This window comes from Chlorella variabilis (assembly GCF_000147415.1).
Source record: "Chlorella variabilis unplaced genomic scaffold CHLNCscaffold_11, whole genome shotgun sequence".
Taxonomy (NCBI): Eukaryota; Viridiplantae; Chlorophyta; class Trebouxiophyceae; order Chlorellales; family Chlorellaceae; genus Chlorella; species Chlorella variabilis.
The window spans coordinates 23,233-46,766 of record NW_005435077.1 but is presented as its reverse complement, the minus strand read 5'-3'; the positions used below and the strand labels follow the sequence as shown (position 1 = coordinate 46,766).

The 23,534-nt window shown below is 63.1% G+C and overlaps 5 protein-coding genes across 5 annotated transcripts; 3 read left to right on the top strand and 2 right to left on the bottom strand.

The window, feature by feature from the left end:
- Window positions 1-208: 208 nt before the first annotated feature.
- Window positions 209-5,171, top strand: CHLNCDRAFT_57908 (hypothetical protein; the record flags this gene model as incomplete). The annotated part of the gene is made up of 9 exons (XM_005847302.1): window positions 209-273; window positions 412-680; window positions 946-1,168; window positions 1,336-1,520; window positions 2,420-2,676; window positions 2,967-3,063; window positions 3,194-3,897; window positions 4,075-4,320; window positions 4,533-5,171. The coding sequence occupies 9 exons, from the start codon at window positions 209-211 to the stop codon at window positions 5,070-5,072; spliced, it is 2,586 nt and encodes an 861-aa protein (XP_005847364.1). The 3' UTR covers window positions 5,073-5,171.
- A 563-nt stretch (window positions 5,172-5,734) lies between these two features.
- On the bottom strand, window positions 5,735-6,381 carry CHLNCDRAFT_23683 (hypothetical protein; the record flags this gene model as incomplete). The annotated part of the gene is made up of 3 exons (XM_005847159.1): window positions 5,735-5,884; window positions 5,989-6,118; window positions 6,212-6,381. Coding segments are annotated over 3 exons (450 nt in total), but the record flags the coding sequence as incomplete, so codon positions are not given.
- Window positions 6,382-11,206: 4,825 nt separating this feature from the next.
- Window positions 11,207-12,703, top strand: CHLNCDRAFT_59674 (40S ribosomal protein S27). The gene is made up of 4 exons (XM_005847301.1): window positions 11,207-11,244; window positions 11,579-11,709; window positions 11,990-12,087; window positions 12,322-12,703. The coding sequence occupies exons 1-4, from the start codon at window positions 11,242-11,244 to the stop codon at window positions 12,348-12,350; spliced, it is 261 nt and encodes an 86-aa protein (XP_005847363.1). The 5' UTR covers window positions 11,207-11,241; the 3' UTR covers window positions 12,351-12,703.
- Window positions 12,704-13,454: 751 nt separating this feature from the next.
- Window positions 13,455-16,997, bottom strand: CHLNCDRAFT_31176 (hypothetical protein; the record flags this gene model as incomplete). The annotated part of the gene is made up of 12 exons (XM_005847158.1): window positions 16,895-16,997; window positions 16,600-16,745; window positions 16,272-16,408; window positions 16,121-16,178; window positions 15,888-16,013; window positions 15,624-15,753; window positions 15,106-15,508; window positions 14,737-14,971; window positions 14,455-14,600; window positions 14,052-14,238; window positions 13,697-13,867; window positions 13,455-13,550 (listed from the first exon to the last, which is right to left on the bottom strand). Coding segments are annotated over exons 2-12 (1,788 nt in total), but the record flags the coding sequence as incomplete, so codon positions are not given.
- A 1,406-nt stretch (window positions 16,998-18,403) lies between these two features.
- CHLNCDRAFT_56162 (hypothetical protein) lies at window positions 18,404-21,781 on the top strand. The gene is made up of 13 exons (XM_005847300.1): window positions 18,404-18,664; window positions 18,758-18,877; window positions 18,979-19,140; window positions 19,352-19,533; window positions 19,674-19,782; window positions 19,913-19,996; window positions 20,111-20,201; window positions 20,333-20,438; window positions 20,553-20,725; window positions 20,877-20,984; window positions 21,105-21,211; window positions 21,314-21,430; window positions 21,545-21,781. The coding sequence occupies exons 1-13, from the start codon at window positions 18,524-18,526 to the stop codon at window positions 21,716-21,718; spliced, it is 1,674 nt and encodes a 557-aa protein (XP_005847362.1). The 5' UTR covers window positions 18,404-18,523; the 3' UTR covers window positions 21,719-21,781.
- Window positions 21,782-23,534: the final 1,753 nt, after the last annotated feature.

Below are 23,534 nucleotides of genomic sequence, written 5' to 3'. Positions count from 1 at the left end.
GCGTGCTGGCCACTTCACGAGCGCTTTACAGGCTTCTTCGCCGGTGCTGCAAGGTGCCGAGTGTTGCCCCCAGCCCAAACAGGAGTGTGGCTGCTCGAGAGGGAGGACACAGGGCGGCGGCGGGGCACCCCTCTTGCGCGGGACAAGCGCAGAGTAGTCGGCTGAAGCTTGCGGGCACCCTGCGGGCACCCTGCGAGAGTAGGCGGGCATGGTTTATTGCAACTACTGCGCCTGCGAGGTGGATGTGGAGGTGGACGACGCCAATGGCTTCTCGTGAGTCCCCCACCGCCGCGCCCCGGTCCCCCTGCCCTTGCCCGCAAGTCTGCCGGCGCCCTGCGCGTGGTGCTCGGCGCCTCCACCTGCCCACCTCATCACTGCGCCCGTCCTGTCCCTGCCGCGGCATGCCGGCAGGTGCTGTGTGCAGTGCGGCCGCGTGCTGGAGGACACCGCCTTTTCGGCGGACATCACGTTCCAGAAGGATGCGGGCGGGGAGAGCACAGTAGTGGGCCAGTTTGTGAACGAGAGCGGCGTGGCGCGCGGCATCGGGCGCATCCACGGCGGACGTGTCTACGCCTATCAGGCCGACTCGCACGAGAAGGCGCAGCAGCGTGGCCGCCACGAAATCGCACACTTGGTGGACCAGCTCAGCGTGCGGCCACGGGAGGAGAGCATCGAGGCGGGTGCGTGTGGCGTGTGGATGGACTGGGCAGCTCGGAATGGGATGGCACAGCCGGCCGGCAAGGCGGCACATGGGCAGCAAGCCCCTGCTTCAGTGTGCGCACAGCACAGCGTTTGCCTCTTGAGCTGAGCCCCTTGGTGTGGCGCAGCATCAGGGGGCGTGGAAGTCTGCTGCCATGGCCTGCCTGCATCAGCCCCTCTTTTCACTTGCCGCTGCCGCCCCTCCTCGCTCCGCCCTGCCCTGCCCCCGCCCTGTCCCACCTGCAGCCCACCGGCTGTACAAGCTGGCACTGCAGCGGGGCTTCACGCGCGGCCGACGCACCAACCAGGTGGCCGCTGCCTGCGTCTACCTGGTCTGCCGCCAGGACTCCAAGCCATTCCTGCTCATCGACTTCAGCGACGCGCTCCAGATCAATGTCTTCACCCTCGGGGCCGTCTTCCTGCAGCTTGCCAAGCTGCTGCGCCTCACCGAGCACCCCATGTTTGCAAAGTGAGCCTGGAGGCCAGCCTGTCAGCCGGCCTGTGTTCCATGGTGGTGGAGGGGGCAGGGAACAGTCTTGGCTCAAGACGATGAGCCTTGGCTTGCCGCCGCCTTCCCCGTCCTCCTGCCCTTGTCAAGCGCCCCATGCCTGCCTCCTCCTTGCATCCACCCGGCAGGCCCGTGGATCCCTCGCTCTACATCCACCGCTTTGCCGACCGTCTGGACTTTGGGCGCCAGATGCATGCGGTGGCCAACACGGCGCTGCGCCTGGTGGCCTCCATGAAGCGCGACTGGATCCAGACGGGGCGCCGCCCCTCGGGCATCTGCGGAGCAGCCATCTACATCGCGGCACACATCCACGGTGGGTGGCCTGAGTGGCGGGCGCCATCGTGGGTGGGCGGGGGTGGTCCCTGGAGTGGCCCTGAGAAGCGCCGGGTGGCCACCTGGGTGGGCGGGGGTGGGGGTGGCTCCCGGGTGGCTCCTGGGTGGCTCCTGAATGGCTCCCGGGTGGCTCCTGGGTGGCTCCTGGGTGGCTCCTGGGTGGCTCCTGAATGGCTCCCAGTGGCTCCTGGGTGGCTCCCGGGTGGCTCCTGGGTGGTTGGGTGGCGGCGGCGGGTGGCCCCTGGGTGGCCCTCCCGGCTGGTGGGCACTCTGCCGCCGCGCCATGCATCTGTGGTGGCCACCAGGTGGGCGCGTCCTGCCCCCTCATCAGCCCCTCTCCCGCATGCCACAGCCCCTTCTGGAAGCTGCTCCACCCGCTCCAGCATGCTTGCAGCCCTGCGCCCTGCCTGCATGCTGCGTTGCCATGCCTGCTGCGCTCCGCCACAGCATGCGAGCACGGCCCCCTTTGACAGCGGCCCAGAACGCCGAAAATCGGCCCTCCTGGCGAACCTCGTCGCCCCTGGGTGCCACTGGAACGCCGTGCTACCGCGGGCGCCCCGCGCCAGTGACTTCTTTCTCTCCCTCGAGAGCAGCAAGTCTCTGGCCTGGAGCAGCCTCCCGGCAGGCGGGCCGCCCCCCAAAACCGACCCTCCACGACGATGCTGGCCGCTGCAGGCGGCGCGGGCGTGCCGCGGCCCACCGCCGAGCCCGCCCTCTGGCTCCAGCCCTCGCCGCCTCCCCCCTGATCCCCTCTGTTCTCAGACCTCCCGCCACTGCTCGCACCCTGCCCTGTGCCCCATCTCCCTTCTGCACACCACACCATACACAACGCACCCACTGTCACCCTTTCTCTGCGCCCCCCCCGGCTTTGGCTTGCAGGCTTTGAGCGCAGCGTGCGCGACGTGGTGGCTGTGGTGCACATTGGCGAGCACACGCTGTCCAAGCGCCTCTACGAGTTCTCCTCCACCTCTGCCTCCGCCTACACCGCCGATGAGTTTGAGGAGCGCGTCAAGCAGATTGAGGCAGACGAGACGGAGCGGCTGGAAGCCGCGCAGCCCGTGGAGCCTGTGGGCCTGCTCGAGAGCACAGGCTGCGAGCACCTGCGTGAGTGGCGGCCGGCGGCGGGAGTATGCGACGTGCGTGGGCCCGCAGACTCAGGCTCGGGCCATCAATTTATGATTTGGGTGTATTGTGCACGCACCATCATGCTGTCTTGCAGGGATGGGGGAGGCGCACTTTGCCCACGCCATGTGCCGCGCCTGCTATCTCGAATTCATACAGGCAAGCACAGTCTCGCGTTCCTTTCCTGAGGGTCTGGGGAGGATTTGTGCCGCTCCCCTGGTCTGCGATGCCCTGCAGTGGTGCGTGGTCACAGGAATTGATGCCAGACCAGCATGCACCTGCCCTGTCCCTCCTCAACCTGCAGTCCAGCGGCGGCGTGTACAATGGTGCAAATCCGCCCGCCTTTGACCGCAATCGACGCAAGGAGATGGCCGAGCTGCTGGCGTTGCCGGAGCCAGAGGGTGGGTGTTGTTTAAGCGCGACGGCTGCCTGAGGGCAGCATGGAAGAGGTTAAAAGTGGGGTCAGCAGACACCTATTCCTGCACTTCAGAGCTCTGCAAGTTTTCCTGAACCAGAACCTGTGCCATGCAGAGGAGGAGGTGGACGAATATGACCAGGAAGAGCAGGGCATAGCAGAGGCCATGGTCACGGCTTTCCACGACTCAGAGCTGCAGCAGTTTGCCCAGTTCTTGCCCAGCAGCGCAGAGGAGGCAGCTGTTGCGGAGGAGAGCGAGGCAGCTGGAGCACGGCGGCATCTCCGCTCCAACGGGCTCGGCTCCATGGATGCAACAGCTGGCAGCAGACGCAAGCGCAAGGGGGCTGCGAGCAGCGCTGGCATCGTAGAGGCTGCCGGCCTTGGCCAAGAAGAGCAGCAACCGCAGGCACAGGCACAAGCAGCAGCAGTGCCTAGTGCAGCCACCAGCAGCCAAGGCGCAGCAATGCAGGGGCAGCCGCATTCGCAGGCAGAGCCGCTGCCGCTGCAGCAGCAGACTGACAAGCGGCAGCGTGGCGGCGCCTTGGTGCCCTGCCAGCCGTCTGCCCAGGCAGGCGCAGCGGCAGCAGCAGCAGCAACGGCAGGAGCAGCCGGCGGCAGCAGCCGCCATTCCCAGCATTCAGACCAGACTGCGGCTGCAGGGGGTGAGGAGGTTGAAGGGGAGGCCGGCATTGCGACGGTGGGCGCGGGCGCCATTGTGCCAGTGCTGCAGCCAGAGCCGCCAGAAGAGGAGGGCGGCGACGACCTGCTGTCGGACATTGGTGATTCCGACATTGATATGTATCTGGCGGATGATGCAGAGGTGCGCACGCTGAATGGATCAGAGGAGATGTGGCTCGTGGACAAAACAAAGGCACTGCATCGCACCACCCTGTGATTTCTGCCTGCCGCCTTCTGCCCGCCTTTTCAGACGCCGCTTGCGTGATTCCTGAGGTTTGCTGCTGCTGGCCCCACCATGGGTGCTCCACTCTTCCTGCAGGTGAAATGCAAGGAGGAGATATGGAACATGATGAACAGGGACTGGCTGGAGAAGCAGGCGGCCAAGCGAGCAGCGCAAGAGGCGGCGGAGCGCGCGGTGGCGGAACAGCAGGCAGCGCAGGAGGCAGCCGAGGCGGCAGGGGTGGCGTACAAGCGTGGCCGTGGCCGCCCGGTGGGCAGCAAAACCAAGAACCACCACCGGGGGGCGGGCATGGCGGATTTGCCGCCTGCTGAGACTGCACAAGAGGTGGGTAAGGTGGGGGTCCCAGCAAAGTGGGGGTCCCGGCAAGGCCAATGTGGTGCTCCTGAGCTATATTGTGTTGTGCGCTGGTGCGGCTGTTTGCTGCGGGTTCAAAAGAAACGCGACGCTTTGCACCCGCCTTGATCACGGCATCTGCAGTGCACTGCGTGTGCTCCCTACGCCCCTGCCTGGCTTTGACCCCCTGGCCTCTGCTGCAGGCCGCCATGCGCATGCTGGACCATCGCAAGCTGAGTAACAAGATCAACTACTCGGCGCTGGCAGACCTGTTTGCGGAGGATGGCGGTGCAGGCGGCGATGGTGACGTGGGCGAGCCGCCTGCGCTGGCCCCCGAGGCTCTGGAGGGGGATGAGGACGACAAGGGGCGGGGACGGGCTGTGACGGCGGCCATGCGCGCGCGGAAACAGCAGCAGCAGGAGGAGGAGGCGCGCCGTGAGGCGCAGCAGCAAGCTGCGCTGGAGGCAGAGACGCGCAGCATGGGGCGTCGCAGCACCAAGGGCGACAAGACTGGCGCTGCCCGCTTGGCCTCCCTGGGCCTGCCGGCCGCCAGCAGTAGCAAGCTGGGCGGTGCCAGTGGCAGCAGCAGCGGGCCACTGTCGCCGCGGTCGGGGGTGGGGGCATTGGCGCGGCGCTCCGGTTTGGGCTCACTGCGGGACAGCAACTTCAGGAGTCAGATGACCTCCAAGGGGGCAGACGGGGGCAGCGGCAGCGGCAAGAAGTCGGTGCGATTCGCAGATTGAGCTTGCAGGGAGCTTTTTTGTCAGCCCTGGCCTTCATCGGCGACACGCACTGCCTATTCCTGCGTTCCTTACAAACGACCCTTGAACAAGTTTATGAACCAGTGTGCACGTCTGAGACAAGACATTGCGGACAGATGACCAATGAGAAATGGGGAAGAATCCAACTGCAGGCCTGTCCCACAGGCACTGCATAAAAGTGAAACACATGGCGATAAAAGTGACCAGTCTTCAGTTGAAGTCTTGAACTGTCGTCCATCGAATTGAGCGTTGATGCAGAAGTGCCAATGCACCTGCACATCGGTGTTGGTATCCCTGCCCACCAACACTCTACTGCGCCTCCTGATCCTCCTGGCCCTCCTGCTGGGCTGCGCCCGAAGGTGAGGCTAGGTCGGGGAAGTTCTGCAATAACAAAAAGCAGGGAGCAGGAGAGGCACTTGATGTTAATGTCAGACAGCCATTCAAACGCCTGTGCGCCTTAACGCATGGCTTCCGCACCTCACAACCGCTCTTGAGAAAGCGCTCCAGCAGAGCAGGCGTGCTCTGGATCTCCGCAAACCTGCAGCACCCGGCGATACCGTCAGTTACTCTGCTTGTAGGCCCACTTCCCCAAGCGGTCCAGACACTTGCTCCCTGTTCCACTGCTCTCCAGCACTCAATCCATCTCACCGCTCATCCGCCTTGAGAGTGCGGCTCTGCATCTGATGATAGTCCGCCATTTCGGTGCGGTAGTCGCTCAGCGCAAAGTTGGTGGCCGCGCCGCGCCCCCGCAGCCGCACCAGAGCACGGTCATACGCCCGCGCCGCATCGGCCTCCTGCAGCAGATGAGGGGGCTGAGAGTGAAAGGCGGGTGACAAGCTCAGGGCGGGCGGTGGACAACCAGATGCTAACAGGCTAAGGGGCTGGGTCATCAGCTCACCTCGGCAAAGAGTCCCAGGTAGATGTGCTTGGATCCGGGCACGCCGATGCGGGCTTCCCAGCGGCCAGACGGGTGGTGTGTGACTCCACGGTAGGAGCTGCTGCCGCGGCTGAAGCCCTGGCTCTGGCGTCTGTGGGTCAGCAGGATACGTGCATGATTGGCAGCACTGACAGTGCATATTGGCGCCGCCGAGAAGCATGGTGCACAGCCCTGGGTCACACACCTGACGGCCATCACCAGCTCCTCCATGCTCATCTTCCCGATGCAGCCCAGCAGGTCGGCGTACTTGCCGATCTCGAAGTTGGTCTTCACCCGACGGCCTTTGCACTTGAGCGCCGCAATGTCGAACGCCTCCGCTGCGTGCTCCTCCTGCTCATACCCACCTGCATAGACACAGACACACAGACAGACACACAGACAATGAGCGACAGTGCTGCTAGCACAGTGCACCCATGGATGAACAAACAAAACAACACAACTGGGTGGGCGCTACTCACCCAGGTAGACTTGCCGGCCCAGCTCACGCACCCAGATATGTGCCTGCAGGGGGGGGTTATTGGAGGGCCTCAAACCAAGAGCAAAGTGGTTGATCAGAATTTAAAAGAGTTTGGCTTTCTTATAAGAAGCCAGATTGGCTGCGATACTCAGCAATGCAGTCACCTCATAGTGGCCAGAGCGGCGGTGCTTGGTCACGCCACGGAAGCGGCTGCTGCGATCCAGCTTCGTGCCGGCGCCCGACTCGCCACTGCCGCGCTGCGCCCGCCTGCACACAGGACAGCACAACAGAGAGCCAATGAGGGATCGCACCAAGAGATGGCAAATGAGGGAGCCTTGGTGCGAGCGTGCGTGCAACCTTGCCAGAAGCTGCAGTGCCTTGGGGCACAAACCAACCCACTTGCGAGGAGTTGCAGCTGCTGCTGCTGCTACCGTGGTGGCGGCCGGCCGCTGCCCCCGGCGCTTGCGGGGCCGCTCCTCCTCCTCCGAAGAAGACTTCAGAGCCTCCTCCTCCGTTTCCTCCTCGTGGCTGGCCTGCTCTGCCTCCTCCCCACTATGCTGGCTAACGCCTGGCTCCTCCTTGGCAGCATGCTGCCTGGGCTGGGGCACGCTGCCTGCCGGGGCTGGCGCATCTTCGGCTGGTGAGGCCTTGGCACGTGGCATGCGCCTGACTGAGGAGGATGGTCCGGTTGATGTCTCATGCTGCTGCCGCTGCCCCTGCGGCACCTGGGGATGCAGCATCAGGTGCTGGTGGTGGAGGAAGAGGCCCAGGGGGTCCTGCTCGCCGCTGCCATAGCTCCCAGGCAGCCCGTGGGCAAGTTCTGATGGCCCCTGCAAGCAAGAGGGCAAAGCAGGGCACATGCAGCAACGTCAGCAGCGGAGCGCTTGAGGTCCTCTCAGCGCATGCGATTAGCAGGCAGGGGCTGTTGCGGACAGCCCGCGCACCTTGAAGTGGGGCAGGGTGGGCTCCATTTTGCCGACGACATAGCTGGACAGTGGCTGCTGGTCCAAGTTCAGGCCAGACAGCAGGCCCGCCGGCATGCTGGCAGGCGGCAGGCCAAACAGCCCTGCAGTGGCCAAGGGGGCAAATGTGTGAAGGATGCACATGTGTGCCGGGATGGAGGGCAGCTGGCTGCAGCAGCTCAATGCAGCAGGGTGTTGTTGCTGGCATGTTCCGGCGCAAACGGCAGCGCAGGCCAAGGCGGGGCTTGCCATACTGACCAGGCATGGCGTGCAGCTGCGGCAGGCTGCCAGCCAGGCCCAGGTCCACCAGGGGGAGGTCAAGGCTGAGATGCAGCGCAGGCGCCACGTTGCCAGCAATGCTCTGGGTGCGGAAGAGTGCCGATGTGGAGCCGTGTGTCAGCAGCTGGTGATGGTGCCGGGGGGACAGGGGGAGCAGTGGCAGGTGCAGCTGGGCATCGAAGGGGGCCGTCGTGTCGCCACCATGGCCGACACTGTTGCTGATGCCTGCAACCTCGTCCTCTTCCAACAACTCGGCGTGGCGACCTGGGACAGCATGGCGGGCCTGCCTTGTCAAGTCCGCCCAAACCTTGCCCCGCCCCTTCCCGCGCCCAGAGGCAGGCAAAGCAGGCCAGTCCGTGGGCAGGCTTGTCGCGTACCCACGGTCCCCAAAGTCTCCACGTGAGTGCGCGTCAGCCCCACCTCCTGCTCTGCCGGCTCCTGGTGCACTGCCGCGCTCATGGCGCTCGGCCTGCAGGCGGGAGAGCGGCGGCGCGCGGGCCGGCGGCGATCACATATCCGCCCAACAGTGATGCATGTGCTTGCCAGGTGCAGGTGGGTTGGCATGCTGTCTGCAGGTGGAAACCAAACTTGGAGCAGCACACAGGTGTGCTGGCTGCCTGCCACCAGGCTAGCCCAGCCCAGCCCAGCGCTGGGCTACCCACGCCTTCCCAGCAGGCTACAGCCAGCCCTTGCTGCTGCTCTCTGCTGCTCTGCAGACACGGACGCGGCAGGCAGGCCTGCCCTACCTTTCCAACTGCTCAGCGGCTCCTGGCAGGGGTGCAGAGCTGGGAGAGCAGTGGGCTCAGCAGCTGAGCAGGCCTAAGAGGAGCACGACTGCCAAACCTAGAAAGCCAGAGCTGCATCAGCGCGACGAACAAGGGCCGTCAATAAATGTGCTGTCCAAAAAGAGAAATTATGGAAGAGGTGCAATCACAGAGGCGAGCTGGCTCACCCTGAGCTTGAGCGACGGGACCCGACCTAACTACACTGGCGCGGCTGCTTCCAGTTATGCTCGACGACAGACAGTAACCAGGCTCAGATGCGTGGGCGGGAGCCCCGAAGGAAATTCCAGGCGCTTGAGGCACCCCTGGCGGCAAGTCGAGGGACACCTGGCGGCGGCGGTCGATTTGCCTGTGAATCCTTTGGCCGTACCATGGATCCCGAAATTTTTTCGTTGTCCAGACGGCTTTCAAACTGGATGGAATCAAATGAACCGCCCACAGCACAAGGCTTTGGTAGCGTTCATTTTCTGCCGGGCCCCGCCCGGGGGGGGCCCGGGCTTTGCCGTTGTCCCACCCACACGCTGTGGTTGTTTTCCTACCCACAAGATCGACTTGCACAAGTGCCAAGTTTTCTCTCTTCGTCACAGTTTGTCACAGCACCCAGGAGCACCAGGAACGGAAGGAGGGTGCCCGGTGAGCAATGCTCTGCTGCGCTGAGTTGGGGGCGGGAGGGCGGCGCACCTCACCTCTTTAAACCCCGAACCCTCGCTCCACGTTGATTCCCATTGATTAGATTTGCGAAGGAAAAGCTGTCTCTTTTCGCTCATTCCCCAGCGCTATCGACGGCCCGCCGGCAACGCGTGGCGCAACCCTGGGAGCTTCTGCCACACATCCTGCGCTTGACAGGGGGTGCGCAGGTATGCGCACGCCACGGCAGGGGTCCATTGCCGCCAACGGCGGCTTCTCTGCGGCGGGCCCTCATCGGTGCGTGGCCCTGGGCCCTGTGCCGCCTGCAGCAACAGCTCATCTTGAGCTGCAGGAGGCATGGGTAACTGTTGCGCCAGCCCCGCTGTTGATAAAAACGATGTGCGGCACAAGAAGAGCGAGCGTGTGGCCAACTGGCGAGCCACCGGAGTGATCAGCCTTCGGGGGGCCAGCCTCAAGGTGCGGCACTGGGCACTGTGAGGGCGGCCGCCATAAGCAGGGGCGAGGCCTGGCTGCGTTGCATACATGTCTGCCGCGCCGGCTCTGCAGGAGCTGCCGGCGGAGGTTGCGCAGGTGACGAGCCCTCGGGTGCTAGACGCCACCGACAACCACATCGAGCGGCTGCCACCGAGCCTACCGTCCAGCCTGCAACGGCTAGTCTTGCAGAACAACCGCATAGCCGATGGCAGCCTGGCCAGCCTGGCCGGCCTGCAGAACATAAAGGCGCGCTCTGCAGACAAGCACCCCTTGCTGGTTCACTTTGCCGTCTCAAATTTGCGCTCATTCAGCATCTACAGGCGCCCCGCCCCCCTCCCCTTCTCTGCAGTATCTTGTGCTGGATGGAAACCGAATAGGAACGCTGCCAGACTTTATCGGCAGATTGGCCCGGCTGGAGACACTGTCCGTTGCAGACAACCTGCTCGCGCAGCTGCCTCGCTCGCTGGGGCAGCTGCACCGGCTCAAACAGCTGCTGGTCGCACAAAATAAGCTTACGGCGCTGCCAGAGGAGCTGGGCGAGTGCGGTGCCTTGGAGGAGCTGGACGCGCACCACAACACGCTGCAGGTGCGGCATGTGTTGGTTGAACGGGGCGTGCGCTGCTGGTCTGGTCCCAGCAAGGAGGATCACTGGTCAGGCAACCCTTATTTCCTAAGAGCCCAAATGCCTTGCCCGACGCAGGTGCTTCCGGCGTCACTTGGAAACCTGCACCGCCTCAAGCTGCTGCAGTTGGACAGCAACCAGATCAGAACGCTGCCGCTCGCCATCCTCCTGAACTGCACCAGCCTGACCACGATCAGCCTGCACGACAACCCCATCACTCCCGCATCATTGCACGCCATCGAGGGCTTCGCCGAGTTTGAGGCGCGGCGGCAGAGCAAGTACACCAAGACGCTGGCCACGGGGGTGCTGCTGGGCACACACGGGATGGACGAGGGGCTTGACAGGCCTCTGGCGAAGCGGGTGCGGTAGTTCAGAAGGGGTGCAGTAGTTCAGTGTGCGTAGTTCAAAACTGCGTTGAACTGTCAGTTGAACACTGAGAGCCCAGAGTTGCGGCGCCCCAACCTGGCACCATGCCTCTGCCTTAACAAGCGCCCCAGCCCTCGTGGCACCGTAGATGGTCAATATTAAGGCAATTAGTGCAAATTTTCGACGTGAAGGCTGGCACAACACCTTCATTGGAAGCAAGTGTGGGCAGCGTACACATAGGCGGGCGGGCGGCCAGCGGGCGGCCATGGGGCAGGGTTGCGTCCCTACCGCCGCCTGGCCCCACATGTGCTGGTAACACACAACGCTGATCACGACCTTTGCTTCCTATCCCGCCATCAAATACCCCTGCATTTCAGTCGATTCCATGGCTGCTGCAGGTTTAACAGGCGCCGCGGGATCGGGATGAAGTGAACCAGCAAGGACGTTCCCTGGGTTGCAACAACCACTAGCTGTCGCATACGCTGGTCGCCGGCTGGCAGGCGCTTGCTCCGTCCCGGGACTAGCAGGGCGCTTGCCCGGTGGCACAAGGGGGCCGGCCCATGCCGCCACCGGCCTCTTCGGGTCCTCTGTCGTGGAGCGCAGACAGAGAAGGCGCTGGCAACCATGGTGCGTGCAGGCCAGCATGTGGCGTGCAGGGTGGGGGGCCCACCGGGGGGGCTGCAGCTGCTGCAATTATGCCGGGGGCGGACTGGGCCGGTTTCCATCCTCCCCCAGCGACAGCATGGCGCGCATGAGGTGCCGGACCTCCCCATGGCTCTCCCTGCCCCCTGGCGCGCCGCCCCAGCCTACCCGTCGGCTGTGTGCATCGGACTGATGCTGCTGCGGGGCTCGGCGCAGCCCGGCAGCCTGGTCGGCGATCGATGGTGGCAGTGCGTGGGCTTAGCAGGGCTCCCCTCCTTCAATGGCAGCCCTTGACGAGCCGGCTGTGGGCTGCGTGCAGGTGCTGGCGTGCGACATCGACCTGCTGAACCCCCCGGCGGAGCTGGAGAAGCGGAAGCATAAGCTCAAGCGCTTGGTGGCCTCCCCCAACTCCTACTTCATGGATGTGAAGTGCCAGGGCTGTTTCACCATGTGAGTTTTGCGGGGGCTGCCGGGGGTGGAAGGGGTGGCTGCCAACCAGCAGTGACGCGACCCACCGCCAGGCGCAAGAGGCGGCGGTCACTGAACTGCACTGATTTGCTCCTGTCTCGGCGTTTTCAGCTAATTGACTGCTTTTAGCACAATCTACGATTTTGCTGTACACGTTGCTTTACACGTCATCTGCTGTCATGCCCTTGTTGTACCGGGGATGTGTTTTGCTGCAGCTCTGCTCATCGGCTGACACGTTGTGTGCCTGCCCTGCTTGCTGCAGCACTACTGTATTCAGCCACAGCCAGACCGTCGTGGTGTGCCCAAGCTGCAATACCGTGCTGTGCGTCCCCACTGGCGGCAAGGCTCGTCTGACCGAGGGTGCGAGGCCAGCAGGCAACTGGAGCAGGAAACTATGAAAGGGGCCAGCTGAGGCCGGCGGAGTGATGTAGCAATTGAGTGTGGCGGTGGCAACAGACGGGAGTCGGTTGTTGGTTGCAGCAACCAGCAGTTGTGTGGGGAGGGGGACTGCGACGCAATCCGGCAGCATGGGTGCCGCTGCACCCTCGAGTTGCTTGGTAATCTTGCCATCCCCCCCATACCTCGCTGTTGCAGGCTGCTCTTTCCGCCGGAAGGGCGATTGAGCTCATTGCGTCAGCTATGGGCGGTCTTGTGATGTGTGGGCAGCCCAGCAGCGGGACTTGCACTCTTTCCAAGACCTTGACACAATGCGCAGCCCTTTGGGCCGCAAAGTGAGGAGCACGGCTGCAAGGCAAGGCGGTGCAGACAGCCCGCACGCCCTTCTGCACCCTCTGGGCGGCTCCCGAGGCTCCACCCTAGTAGCGTGGGTCGCTGGTTTTACACCAGCGCACCCCACTTTAGCTGCCAGCCTCGTGGCTTGTGCGGTCCAGGCCAGGCTATTCCAGGAATCAGACATGGATTTGTTACTGCCGCTCATTTGTCAGCGGCTTATGTAACTTGCTTGAGGCAGCCAGCGGCATAAAGTGCAAAAACTACTAGTTGGCAGAAATTTGCCCTGGGTTTGCGGTATGTTGCAAGCATGGATTCGGCTCCTGTCAGCTGCAGCAGCCCGCAAGGCGCCCCGCCCAAGACGGCGCGCGGACCCAAGAAGAGAACCTTTAAACTCCTTGCCTGCCATCAGGTACTTTATTGCACATCGTAGAGAGTTGATAGAAGAGATAAAAGGATGATTGGAGAATGAGATGCGAGAGGTGTAGAAACAAAGGCACCACGCAACAACTGAAGACAGTACTCGGTTGGACACTACAGGATCAACTGGCTCCATCAAGCCAGGCGCACGTCTCCTGCTCATCAGTCACAGGGTCGTTCGACACGGTGCCGTCAGCACCAAACGTCACCGCTGGTGGCGGTGGTGGCGCTGGCGGCTCCACCTGCTCCAGTAATGGCTGTGGCGCTTGCTCCCGCTGCTGCTGTTGCTGCTGCTGCAGCATCCGCTGCGGCCCCGCCTGCGACTGGGAGCTGTTCAACCCTCGCGCAAATGCTGCCACCCCTGCCGTCGCCTTGTCGCTGGCAGGCATAAAGCCCACCCCCGCCGTTCTTGCATCGCGCTCTGCAGCCAGCGGCACGCCTGCCACCGTGAACTCCGACCTTGCCGCTGACGCTTGTGCTGCCTCTTCTGCCCGCATCTGTGCCAGGCGTTCCTGGCGCAACAGCTGGTCAAAGTCAACCCTTTGAGTGGTGCGTGGGCCGCTGGACGGGTTGTCCGGGTCAATGTACCGCCCATTGACTCGCTCATACTCGAGCACGCAGTCGCCAATGGTGCCTGCCGCCTTGTTGCGCACCTTGCGCACCAGAATGTTCACCTGGGGCGCAATGGTGTGCGTGGTGCAGTGCAGCAGATAAGACTGGAAAAGAGGCCGCCAGCAGTGGCAGTGCCTCCCCATGCTGCCCTCCAGACACCTTCCTAACCACCCCACCTATCCCCTCCCATCCACCCCACCCGCCCCACCTTGTGCTGCACAGTAGACTCTGGGTCCCTGTCCCGGTGCACCACGATGCCATTGTCGGCCTTGTTGATGAAGTGAGCCGAGCCGGAAATGTCATACAGGTTGGGCGCCTGCCCCTTCCAATCGCGAAGCTGGCGCGGATGCGCCACAAACCACACATGTACGCCCGTAGTCTGCAAGAAAACATGGTGTGGGCTAAAAAGGTAGTAGTACAGTTGGATCCAAGGTGCACCCGTAAGGTAGCAAAACACGCACGAGACTGGGCTCCCGCACAACCAGTGCCTGCATCCCTCCCCCAACTACTGATGCACCCGGCTAGTTGATGTGGCACAGCCTGCCAACACACCAGCCACTCACTTGCGCAAAGCGCTTGACCTTGGTCAGCATCTGGCTCACATACTCGGTCTCGTTCATGGAGGCGGGGCGCTGGTGGTCCAGCTCGTTGTACGGATCAATGACCAGGCCACGGATGCCATAGCGGTAGACGGCGGCACGTGCCACATCCAGCACCCAGTCCACTGCCGGCAGAGCATCATCCTCGTACCTGGAAGCAAGGCAGGAAGGTAGGCAGGCAACAGACAGTTGGTGTCAGGGCTAAGGAAGTGATGCAAAGGAGGAGAAAGTGCAGGCGCGGGCAAAAGTTGAGGGCAGCGCAGGGCTGCTCCAGCCTAGTGCGTGGGGTCATGCCTTCCATGCCCTTGGCACAGCTTAGCGCCTCCCCACCCTACACAAGACGCGTGGCCTGCCATCCTGCCCGCACCTGACCAGGTGGAAGCGGTCATCGATCCAGTCCAGCCCCTCGTCCAGCTCACGCTCGCTCATTCGCCGCACGCCACGTGCATAGGGCAGGTCGAAAAACGGCTTGCCGATGTACTTCTCCACAAGCTGGCGCGCATGGTCGGTGGCCTGCAGTTGTGTGGCGGTGGAGGGGTGCAACGGTTGTGGAAGCAAGTGGGCTATAGGGTGAGGTGGCAGGGTCCATCACCTTGCGGCGCGCACACTCCTGTCCTTGAGGTCCACCCATCTGCGCGTGACCACCCACCTTTTTCTCCATGGAGCACAGCGCAAAGCACCAGTCGTGCTGCTCCGCCAAGTTTGCCAGCAGCGAGTCAATCCACTCGCTCTTGCCGCTGTTGGGCACACCCGTCACGATGGTCAGCTCGCCAGGCACCACCTTGTACAACTGGTCCAGCGCAGGCCAGCCCGTGGAGCGGCCCTGCCCGTCCTTGTGCTCCAGGCGGTAGTACTTCATTATGTCATCGTAGTACTCATGGAACCTGCACCACAGCAGTATTGCAACGTTGTGGACCAAGGACAGGGCAGGGCAGGGAATGCGGGATGCGCGCCGCTTGACATGGATGCATCGCCCACAACCCCTGCACCCCGTTCCTCCCCGAAGGCCCCTGCTCACCTGAGCAGGCCACGGATGGGGAAGGGCTCGGCGTTGAGCAGAAAGGCGCGCAGCATGGCGGCTCCATCCCGCATCAGCACCTCATTGGCGTCCTTACGATAAAACGCCGGCTGCACGCGCAGCTGCAGCGCCTCAGCCCCCGCCTCGATGGCAGACGACCTGTCGGCTGCAGCCTCTCCTACCCCCTGCAGCTGCTGCTGCTGCACGTTGGCTGCTGCCGCCACCGAGTTGCCAGTTGTGCTACTGCCGGACTCCTGTTCCTGGGGCACGTACGCCACGCCAGTCACCTCTGCCGCATACTGGTGGTCCTCCTTATTCAGTGGCCACCGCACCCGCCAACACCGCTCACGCCCAAGACGCCGCGCCAGCTCTTCAGCCAGCGCGTCGCCAGGGGCATCATTGTCTGCAGCATGTGCGTGGATGGCCGCTTATGCGAAACTCACCTGCCTGTTTTGTGTGGCTGCGTGCCCCTGCTGCCAGACTGTGCTCTGCTGCCTTTCTGCAGATATCCAGCTCACCCGTGGCAATCACGACCTTAGTGGCCTGGTCCAGCCAAGCTCGGCAGTTCCACAGGTAGGAAAACTTGGTATCCTGATCGGCAGGAGGCACCTCGCCCTCCTTCACCCGTGCAGGCGCACCATCTGGCACCTGCGAAGTGCCGGGCAGGGATCGCAGCAGGAGCAATGCGGCGGGGAACGAACAGGAAGGTGCGAGTTGAAGGCATGCAAGCATCCCAGCTTCCAAGCACAATTCCGGCCCCTTGGTGCAAGAAGCCTACTCACCGACACCACGTTTGTGAACCCCGCCTCCTCCAGTGCCAGCTTGTCCATCTCTCCCTCCACCACTACGATGTCGCTCTGTCCCACCACGTCATCCAGGCCAAACAACACCTTCTCTGCCCCACGAACCTGCAGCAGGATTAGGAGCAGCAGCGGTGGTGAAAACCCCAGGGTGCCAACTGCGCCACCTATACATCTCCCATTGCCACTAGCATTGCTGGCACGCAGCCTCGCACCTGCCAGAACTTCTTCTCCCCAACTGACCGATACTTAATGTTCACCAGCTGGCTGTCTCTGTGAGGGCAAGCAAGGCAAGCGGCGCTTATGGTTAGCAGCCACGCTCTGTGCGGCTGATTTCCCACCCTCCTCTGCCCTAATCCCTCTCACCTGTAGTAGGGAAAGGCAATGGCAGTGGAGCCATCTGCCAGCGTCTCCTGTGCCACACGGTTTCGCACCAGCGTGGCAGCGGTAATGCCCCGACCGGCAAAGAAATTCACCACCTCTGGCGACAGTTCGGCATCGAACTTGGGGTTGGGGCGCAGCGGAGACTCCTCCTTGCGCTTGCGCATTGCTGTCACCGCAAAGCCTGGCAAAGCAGGACAGGACAGGGAAGAGAAAGGTGGGCAGGCAGATGTATTCGGCACTGCCAGTAGTGGCGACAGGCTTTATTGCAAGTGCAGGACATGGCAGCAATTCCCATCAGCATCAACATCACACCTGATTCGTTTGTGTACTGGCGATATGCCTTGCTGGTGCCCTGGCGCGTGTTGACGCGCCCTGTCCAGCCACACTTGGCGCGGAAGCAGTTCCACATCGCCGCGTCGCTCCCCTCCTCTATCGTCACACTCAGACTCTTCTCGCCTGCAAGAAGACCAAGGCAGGGGAGGGCAGCTTGATGGGGCGCAGAGAAGTGTCTTCCTCCCCCCACACAACCACCCACCCCCGCCGCGGCAGGCAGGCTGGCCAGTGGCGATATACCACAGGTTGCATAGCGGGCTTCTGGCACGCACCCTTGTCACCGCCCTGGCACTCGGGGCACAGCGCGTGGTTGTAGGTGCCTGGCGCGTACTGAGGTAGCCGAATCCGTCGCTCGTTGAGCAGATCACGGATGGAGGCCCGCACGGGGGTTGCCGCCTCCTGCTGCTGCTGCTGCTGCTGCTGCTGCTGCTGCTGCCATTGTGCCCGGCGCTCTGCATAACTGCCTGCGCCACCCACAACTTGGGAACTGCTGGGGGCCGTGCGCTCTAGTGGGCTTGCCGTAGGCTGCTGCCCCCACCGCTCCACTGCTGCTGCCTGCTGCGCCTGCTGCTGCAACCGCCAGGAAGGCATATAACCTTGTTGCTGCGGCGGCTGCGCCGGCGGCTGCACTGATGCTGGCGTCACCCCTGTCTGTGGCTGTGGGCGATAATTGGGCAGCGCCAGCTGTGGCGCCTGCCGCCCAGCCTGCTGTTCAAGCTCCATCACTGCCACCTGCTTCCTCGCCAAGAGCGCCATCAGTTGCTGCAGCGCCTCCTCCCCCGTCCCATACTTCATCAGCACCAGGCTCTGCAGCTCGTTGGCGCTGATGCCCAGCGCAGACAGCAGCTCGGGCTCGCGCTTCAGATACCACAGCCGCTGAGTGTTGCCCTCCAAATGGGTTTGAAGAATTGCTATCTTCGCACGCACGCTGCCGTGCAGCATAGCGCGCTGGCGGGGTGACCAGCCCGGCGGTGCCGCCGCATCAATGGCGGCGTAATGTTGGCTGCTGGAGGAGGCGCTGCCGGGGGCGCTTGTGCTGTCACCAGCAGCCTGGGTGGCCAGGCTTGCGGCGCTCGCTGGCGCCGCACTCCCATTGCTGCTGCCGTTGCCATACACCTCATGCGGGGAAGCGGACAGTGGTGCCAGCCGCCGACGCACACCTACCCATGGGTCGAGCAGGTTGGCGGTCAAATCCAGCTCAAGAGCATACGCTGGACCAGCAGAGCAAGAGCAAGCCGGCGCGCACAGCAGCAGTGCCACTCGTGACCCCCTCACCTGCCGAGGGTAAAGCCTTGCTGCTGGTCAGACCCGCCGCGGCCTGCCGCAGAAGGGCGACTCCGCGCCGCCGCATGGCACACGCCAAGGCTGGCGACGCTGCCTGCCGCCGCTGCCGCCGGGCTGGTGCCTGCTGCTGGGACCGCCCTGCTGGATGCGATTCTGTGGTGGCGGTCGAAGGGCAGCAGCTGGGCCGCCCAAGCAGCATAGCAAGAACGCAAGAGGTCCCGTAGGGCGCTGGTGGGCGTGGCTGGGCCTGAGTCCGGTCTGTAGGTTACGCCGAGGGTTTCAATTCAGTCGCAGGGGCGCGAGAAGGGCGTAGAGGCTGCCAGGCGCGAAGTGCACGGAGCGCCCAGCTGGGCCAGCCGCGCCCTGAATTGAGCCGAAACAGTGTTTGCATGCGATGCATAATAGCTACATGTGCAAGTTCAGGAGGTCCAATCAGCGCCAGCTCTGCTTGCTGGACGTTCTGGACGTTCAGGCCTGGCTCAGCCCTGCGATGCCCCAGCAGTTTGTGTGTGTGTCTACATTTGCTGATCGCATCGCCGCCCCTGCCCATCAGTGAGCCCCAGACTTGACTTTGCCCAGCGCCGTTTCATCTGCCTGCCGGCGAATTGGGATTGCCAATGGCGGGGGCAGCGGGACCGCAGCTGCAGCTGCACGGCGAGCGCACCACGGGGCAGGATGTCCGCACGCAGAACGCCACCGCGGTGCTGGCGGTGGCCAACATCCTGAAGACCAGCCTGGGGCCGGTTGGGCTTGACAAGGTGCGCTGCTGGGGCTGCAGGGCGGCCATGCACGACGCCATCCTGATCAAGCACCTTGCATCGTGATCAGGTGTACCCTTCCTTCGCCTGCAGATGCTGGTGGACGACATTGGCGATGTGACAATCACCAACGACGGCGCCACCATCCTAAAGCTGCTGGACGTGGAGCACCCGGCGGCAAAGGCGGGTGGCGGAGGAGGGCAGTCAACGGTGGTGTGTGTGTGTTGTCTCAACAACGCAACTCACCTCGTGGGCCACCCAAAGGGTCTGCAGGTTCGGCAACGCCGGCCCTCTCGGTCCACCCTTGCCTGCAGATCCTGGTCGAGCTGGCGGAGCTGCAGGACCAGGAGGTGGGCGACGGCACCACGTCGGTGGTCATTGTGGCCGCGGAACTGCTCAAACGCGCCAACGAGCTGGTGCGCGCCAAGATCCACCCCACCTCCATCATTGGCGGTTACCGCCTGGCCATGCGCGAGGTGGGTGAGCGGGCGGAGCATGTGCATTGACTGGGAAGGAAGCGCAGGGAACGGTTGCATGGAGGATGGGCTCGACCCGTGTTCACATGATATCCGAAGGAAGCGATGTCGTTATCGCGTGCGGGCCGCTGTTCAGGCCAGCAGCACGATAAGGCTGTGCTGCAAGGTGCCTACGGCCTGCCTTGGCTGTGCCATCGGGCGATACTTGCAGGCGTGTAAATACATTGAGCAGCAGCTGGCAATCCCCACCTCGAGCTTGGGCGCTGAGACGCTCATGGCGGCGGCCAAGACGGCCATGAGCAGCAAGATTGTGGGAGCGGATTCAGACTTCTTTGGTCGCATTGTGGTGGACGCGGTAACGGCGGTTAAAAGCGAGGATGAGGAGACGGGCAGGTATGATCTGCAGCACGTGTCTTGGGCTGGGAGTGCATAGCTTCTGTGGAGTGACCCACCCGTTGCTGAGCAGGCAACGTAGTTGGCTGTCCAGACCCAAATATTTCGATTGCTACTTCAACGGCGGTGCTGCCATGCAGGGTGCGGTACCCGGTTGGCGCCATCAACATCCTCAAAGCCCATGGCAAGAGCGCAAAGGAGAGCCAGCTGCTAGATGGTTATGCCCTGAACCTTGGGCGAGCGGCACAGGTGTGTTGCACCACCCTTCTTAGCAAGAAGTGGCTTCCTGCTGTCTGTCTGCCTCCTGTCTGCTCTCAGCCTGCCAGTCAGTTAGCCGTTGCCCACCTGCCGCGATGCCATATGCTGGCTGTTGGTGCAGGGCATGCCGAAGAATGTGAAGAATGCCCGCATCGCGTGCCTGGACATGAACCTGCAGAAAGCACGCATGCACTTTGGTGTGCAGGTGTGTGCACAGCCTTGCCTGCGCCTGTTGCTCACGTGTGCTGCCTGACATGGACGTCCGCCATGATTGCCCCTGTCTGCCTCTCCCTCCCACCCTGCTGCCATCGAAGCGCAGGTGCTGGTGACTGACCCCAAGGAGCTGGAGCTGATCCGGCAACGTGAGCTGGACATCACGCGCGAGCGCATCCAGAAAATCATTGATTCAGGTGGGGTCAGGGTGTTTTGTCTCCCTGCTACAAGCATATCTCGATGCATGAAGTCTGCCTCTTGCTGCCAGACCCTTTTATTCTTGCACTTCCATATGCACCTCCATCTGTGTCGCTGCCTCTCCGTGCAGGTGCCAACGTGATCCTGACTACTAAAGGCATTGACGACACTGCCCTCAAGTACTTTGTGGAGGCGGGTGCCATTGCCTGCCGACGTGTGCCCAAGGATGACCTGCGGTGCGTGGGTGCATGGTGGCAGCTCCACGAGGTGCTGGATGCCTGCTGATGCTCCCACCATTTTTCAGTCCTCCCGGATGCGCCAAGTGCCATGATACTCCTGGTGTTACGCAGTCGTGTTGCCAAGGCCACTGGCGGCAGCATTGTGATGACGCTGGCAGACATGGAGGGCAACGAAACGTTTGACCCCGCAAACTTGGGTGTGGCGGAGGAGGTGGTGGAGGAGAGCGTTGCAGACAATGACATGCTGATGATCCGGGGCCCGAAGAACACGCGGGCTGTGACAGGTGGGTGGGCCACGGGCATGGGCAGTGGTCGGGTTGCTGCTATGATGTATTTGGCGGCTTGCCATTGGTGCTGTGGCTGGTTGCCCTATGCGCTTGGTGTTCGGCTAACTTGCCCTCGTCTTCTCACTGCCCTCTCCTTGGCCCATCACAGTGTTGCTGCGCGGCGCTAATGACTACATGCTGGATGAGATGGACCGCTCCTTACATGACGCTTTCTGCATCGTCAAGCGCGTGCTGGAGAGTGGGCAGGTGGTGCCAGGTGGGTGTGGCTGGCTGGGTGGTAATAGGAATGTCTGACATTTTTGGAGATTTTGCACCAATAATGCTGCTCCCGGCATGGACAACACTGGCTGTCTGCTCTCCCCCTTGCTTCCTGCAGGCGGCGGTGCCGTGGAGGCTGCGCTCAATGTGTACCTTGAAAATTTTGCCACCACGCTTGGCAGCCGGGAGCAGCTGGCAATTGCCGAGTTTGCAGACGCACTGCTGGTAAGCCTGGATGGGAGCTGTTTGGCCGATTGTTCGATCCACGCAGAAATGAGCACCATGGAGGCCATCACGCATTCAGCCACCCTGAACCTTGTGGTGCAGATCATTCCCAAGACGCTGGCGGTGAATGCAGCCAAGGATGCCACGGAGCTGGTGGCTAAACTGCGCGCCTTCCACTACAGCGCGCAGACCAACCCCGAGAAGAAAGCGCTGGCGCAGGTGCAGTATGTGCTTTGTGCCGGGACAATAGCCAGCTTTGTTGACAGTGCTGCACGCCCATTTCCTGGCTTGCATGTGACGGCGCCGTTCTCATCCCTCGCCCTTTTGCTGCAGAGCGGGCTGGACCTGGTGGGGGGCACGATTCGGGACAATATTGCAGCGGGGGTGGTGGAGCCTGCGCTGAGCAAACTGAAGATAATCCAGTTTGCCACCGAGGCTGCCATCACCATCCTGCGCATCGACGATCTCATACGCTTGGAGCCCGAGCCGCAGGAGGGCGAGGAGTGATCGCTACAACCTCGCATGGCGCTTGGGCTTTGTTTTCCCGGGCAGTGTAAACCACTGCGCCACAACTTCTGGTCCACGGCACGCGTCTGGCTTGCGGACGAGGCCACGGTGTAGCGCCCGGCGCCGCTTGCCAGGCACGTTTGTGCACCTTCGCCTGCCCTTCTTGCATAGCGTGTGGCGGCTGCGTGCCCGGCGCTCCCTGGCTGGCATCCCCATTGACGCTGCAGCGGTGTGTGGCGCCACCGTCGCCGCTGTGCGGGCCACCATCCGCCGCGACTGGACGAGAGCCTCCCAGGATTTGCGGCGGTTTGGCGGTGCCTACACTGTGAGTGGTTCCGTGGCAGGGATGCCTCGCTCACGCTGGACGACTTTGAGGCCATGTGGACGCATCGGGCCCCCCCCGGGGGGTTGTATGTGGTGGCGGCGGCTGCTGGCCAGCGCGCCATGCAGCTGCATTTCTCGGTTGGGGCGCCGGTCCCGATTCCTGCCCAGCCGGCGGGGCAGTCGGTGGCCGAGGCCCTTGCCCTGTGAGTGGGCTGTTGTTGGCTGCGCTGACTGCCACTAGCGCCAACGCTGCCGCCCCCGCGGAGGATACTACGCCCTGCTGTTGTCCCTGCCCTTGCTGGCAGTCCCCGTGCCGGAAAACGACCACCTGGCAGCATGCGCGTGGCGGCGCCGCCGTTCCCGCCCGCAGCACCGTCCTTGCCTGCTGCCACTTCTCACCCATGCCTCTCCAGACCCTCCCACCTGCCCTGACCCACCATTACACATCCCTTGGAGTGCCAGAGGAGCGGTGGAGGTGCAGGCGCTGTGGGCGCAGTACTGCGCTGACGATGCAGGTACATGTGTGGGTGGTGCTGATTGTTGGTGGGGGGGGAGCCCTTTGCCCTCCCCCCTGGACCCCTTTGCACCCAGCATGGCACACATGCTGTTCCTTCACTGGGCAGCGCGTCGGCGGCACTGCGGGACCCCGTGCTGCCAGCCATGCTGTCATGCTCATCCAGACCCTTCAAGACCCTCCCACCTGCCCTGACCCACCATTACACATCCCTTGGAGTGCCAGAGGAGCGGTGGAGGTGCAGGCGCTGTGGGCGCAGTACTGCGCTGACGATGCAGGTACATGTGTGGGTGGTGCTGATTGTTGGTGGGGGGGGAGCCCTTTGCCCTCCCCCCTGGACCCCTTTGCACCCAGCATGGCACACATGCTGTTCCTTCACTGGGCAGCGCGTCGGCGGCACTGCGGGACCCCGTGCTGCCAGCCATGCTGTCATGCTCATCCAGACCCTTCAAGACCCTCCCACCTGCCCTGACCCACCATTACACATCCCTTGGAGTGCCAGAGGAGCGGTGGAGGTGCAGGCGCTGTGGGCGCAGTACTGCGCTGACGATGCAGGTACATGTGTGGGTGGTGCTGATTGTTGGTGGGGGGGGAGCCCTTTGCCCTCCCCCCTGGACCCCTTTGCACCCAGCATGGCACACATGATGTTCCTTCACTGGGCAGCGCGTCGGCGGCACTGCGGGACCCCCTGCTGCCAGCCATGCTGTCATGCTCATCCAGACCCTTCAAGACCCTCCCACCTGTCCTGACCCATCATTACACGTCCCTTCAAGTGCCAGTGGCAGCTCAGGGCACCCCAGAATGGCATGGCAGCATCTCCTGTTCCGGGAATCTGTTGTGAGAGAAGGGCTTTACACCAGACTGCAGAGGGCAGTCACTGAGGAAGGGCACTAGGAGAGAATGACCAACAAGGCGAAATGCAGGGGATTTTATGCATGCATGGGAGAATGGCCAGATGGCGGGTGCCTGCCAGATGTC

Coding starts and splice junctions, on each gene's coding strand:
- CHLNCDRAFT_56162 (XM_005847300.1), top strand. CDS start 18,524: ATGGCGGGGGCAGCGGGACCGCAGCTGCAGCTGCACGGCGAGCGCACC. Junction 19,997..20,110: donor GCATGCACTTTGGTGTGCAG/GTGTGTGCACAG, acceptor ATCGAAGCGCAG/GTGCTGGTGACTGACCCCAA. Junction 20,202..20,332: donor CCAGAAAATCATTGATTCAG/GTGGGGTCAGGG, acceptor CTCTCCGTGCAG/GTGCCAACGTGATCCTGACT.
- CHLNCDRAFT_59674 (XM_005847301.1), top strand. Junction 11,710..11,989: donor TGCCAGGGCTGTTTCACCAT/GTGAGTTTTGCG, acceptor TGCTTGCTGCAG/CACTACTGTATTCAGCCACA. Junction 12,088..12,321: donor CAAGGCTCGTCTGACCGAGG/GTGCGAGGCCAG, acceptor TCGCTGTTGCAG/GCTGCTCTTTCCGCCGGAAG.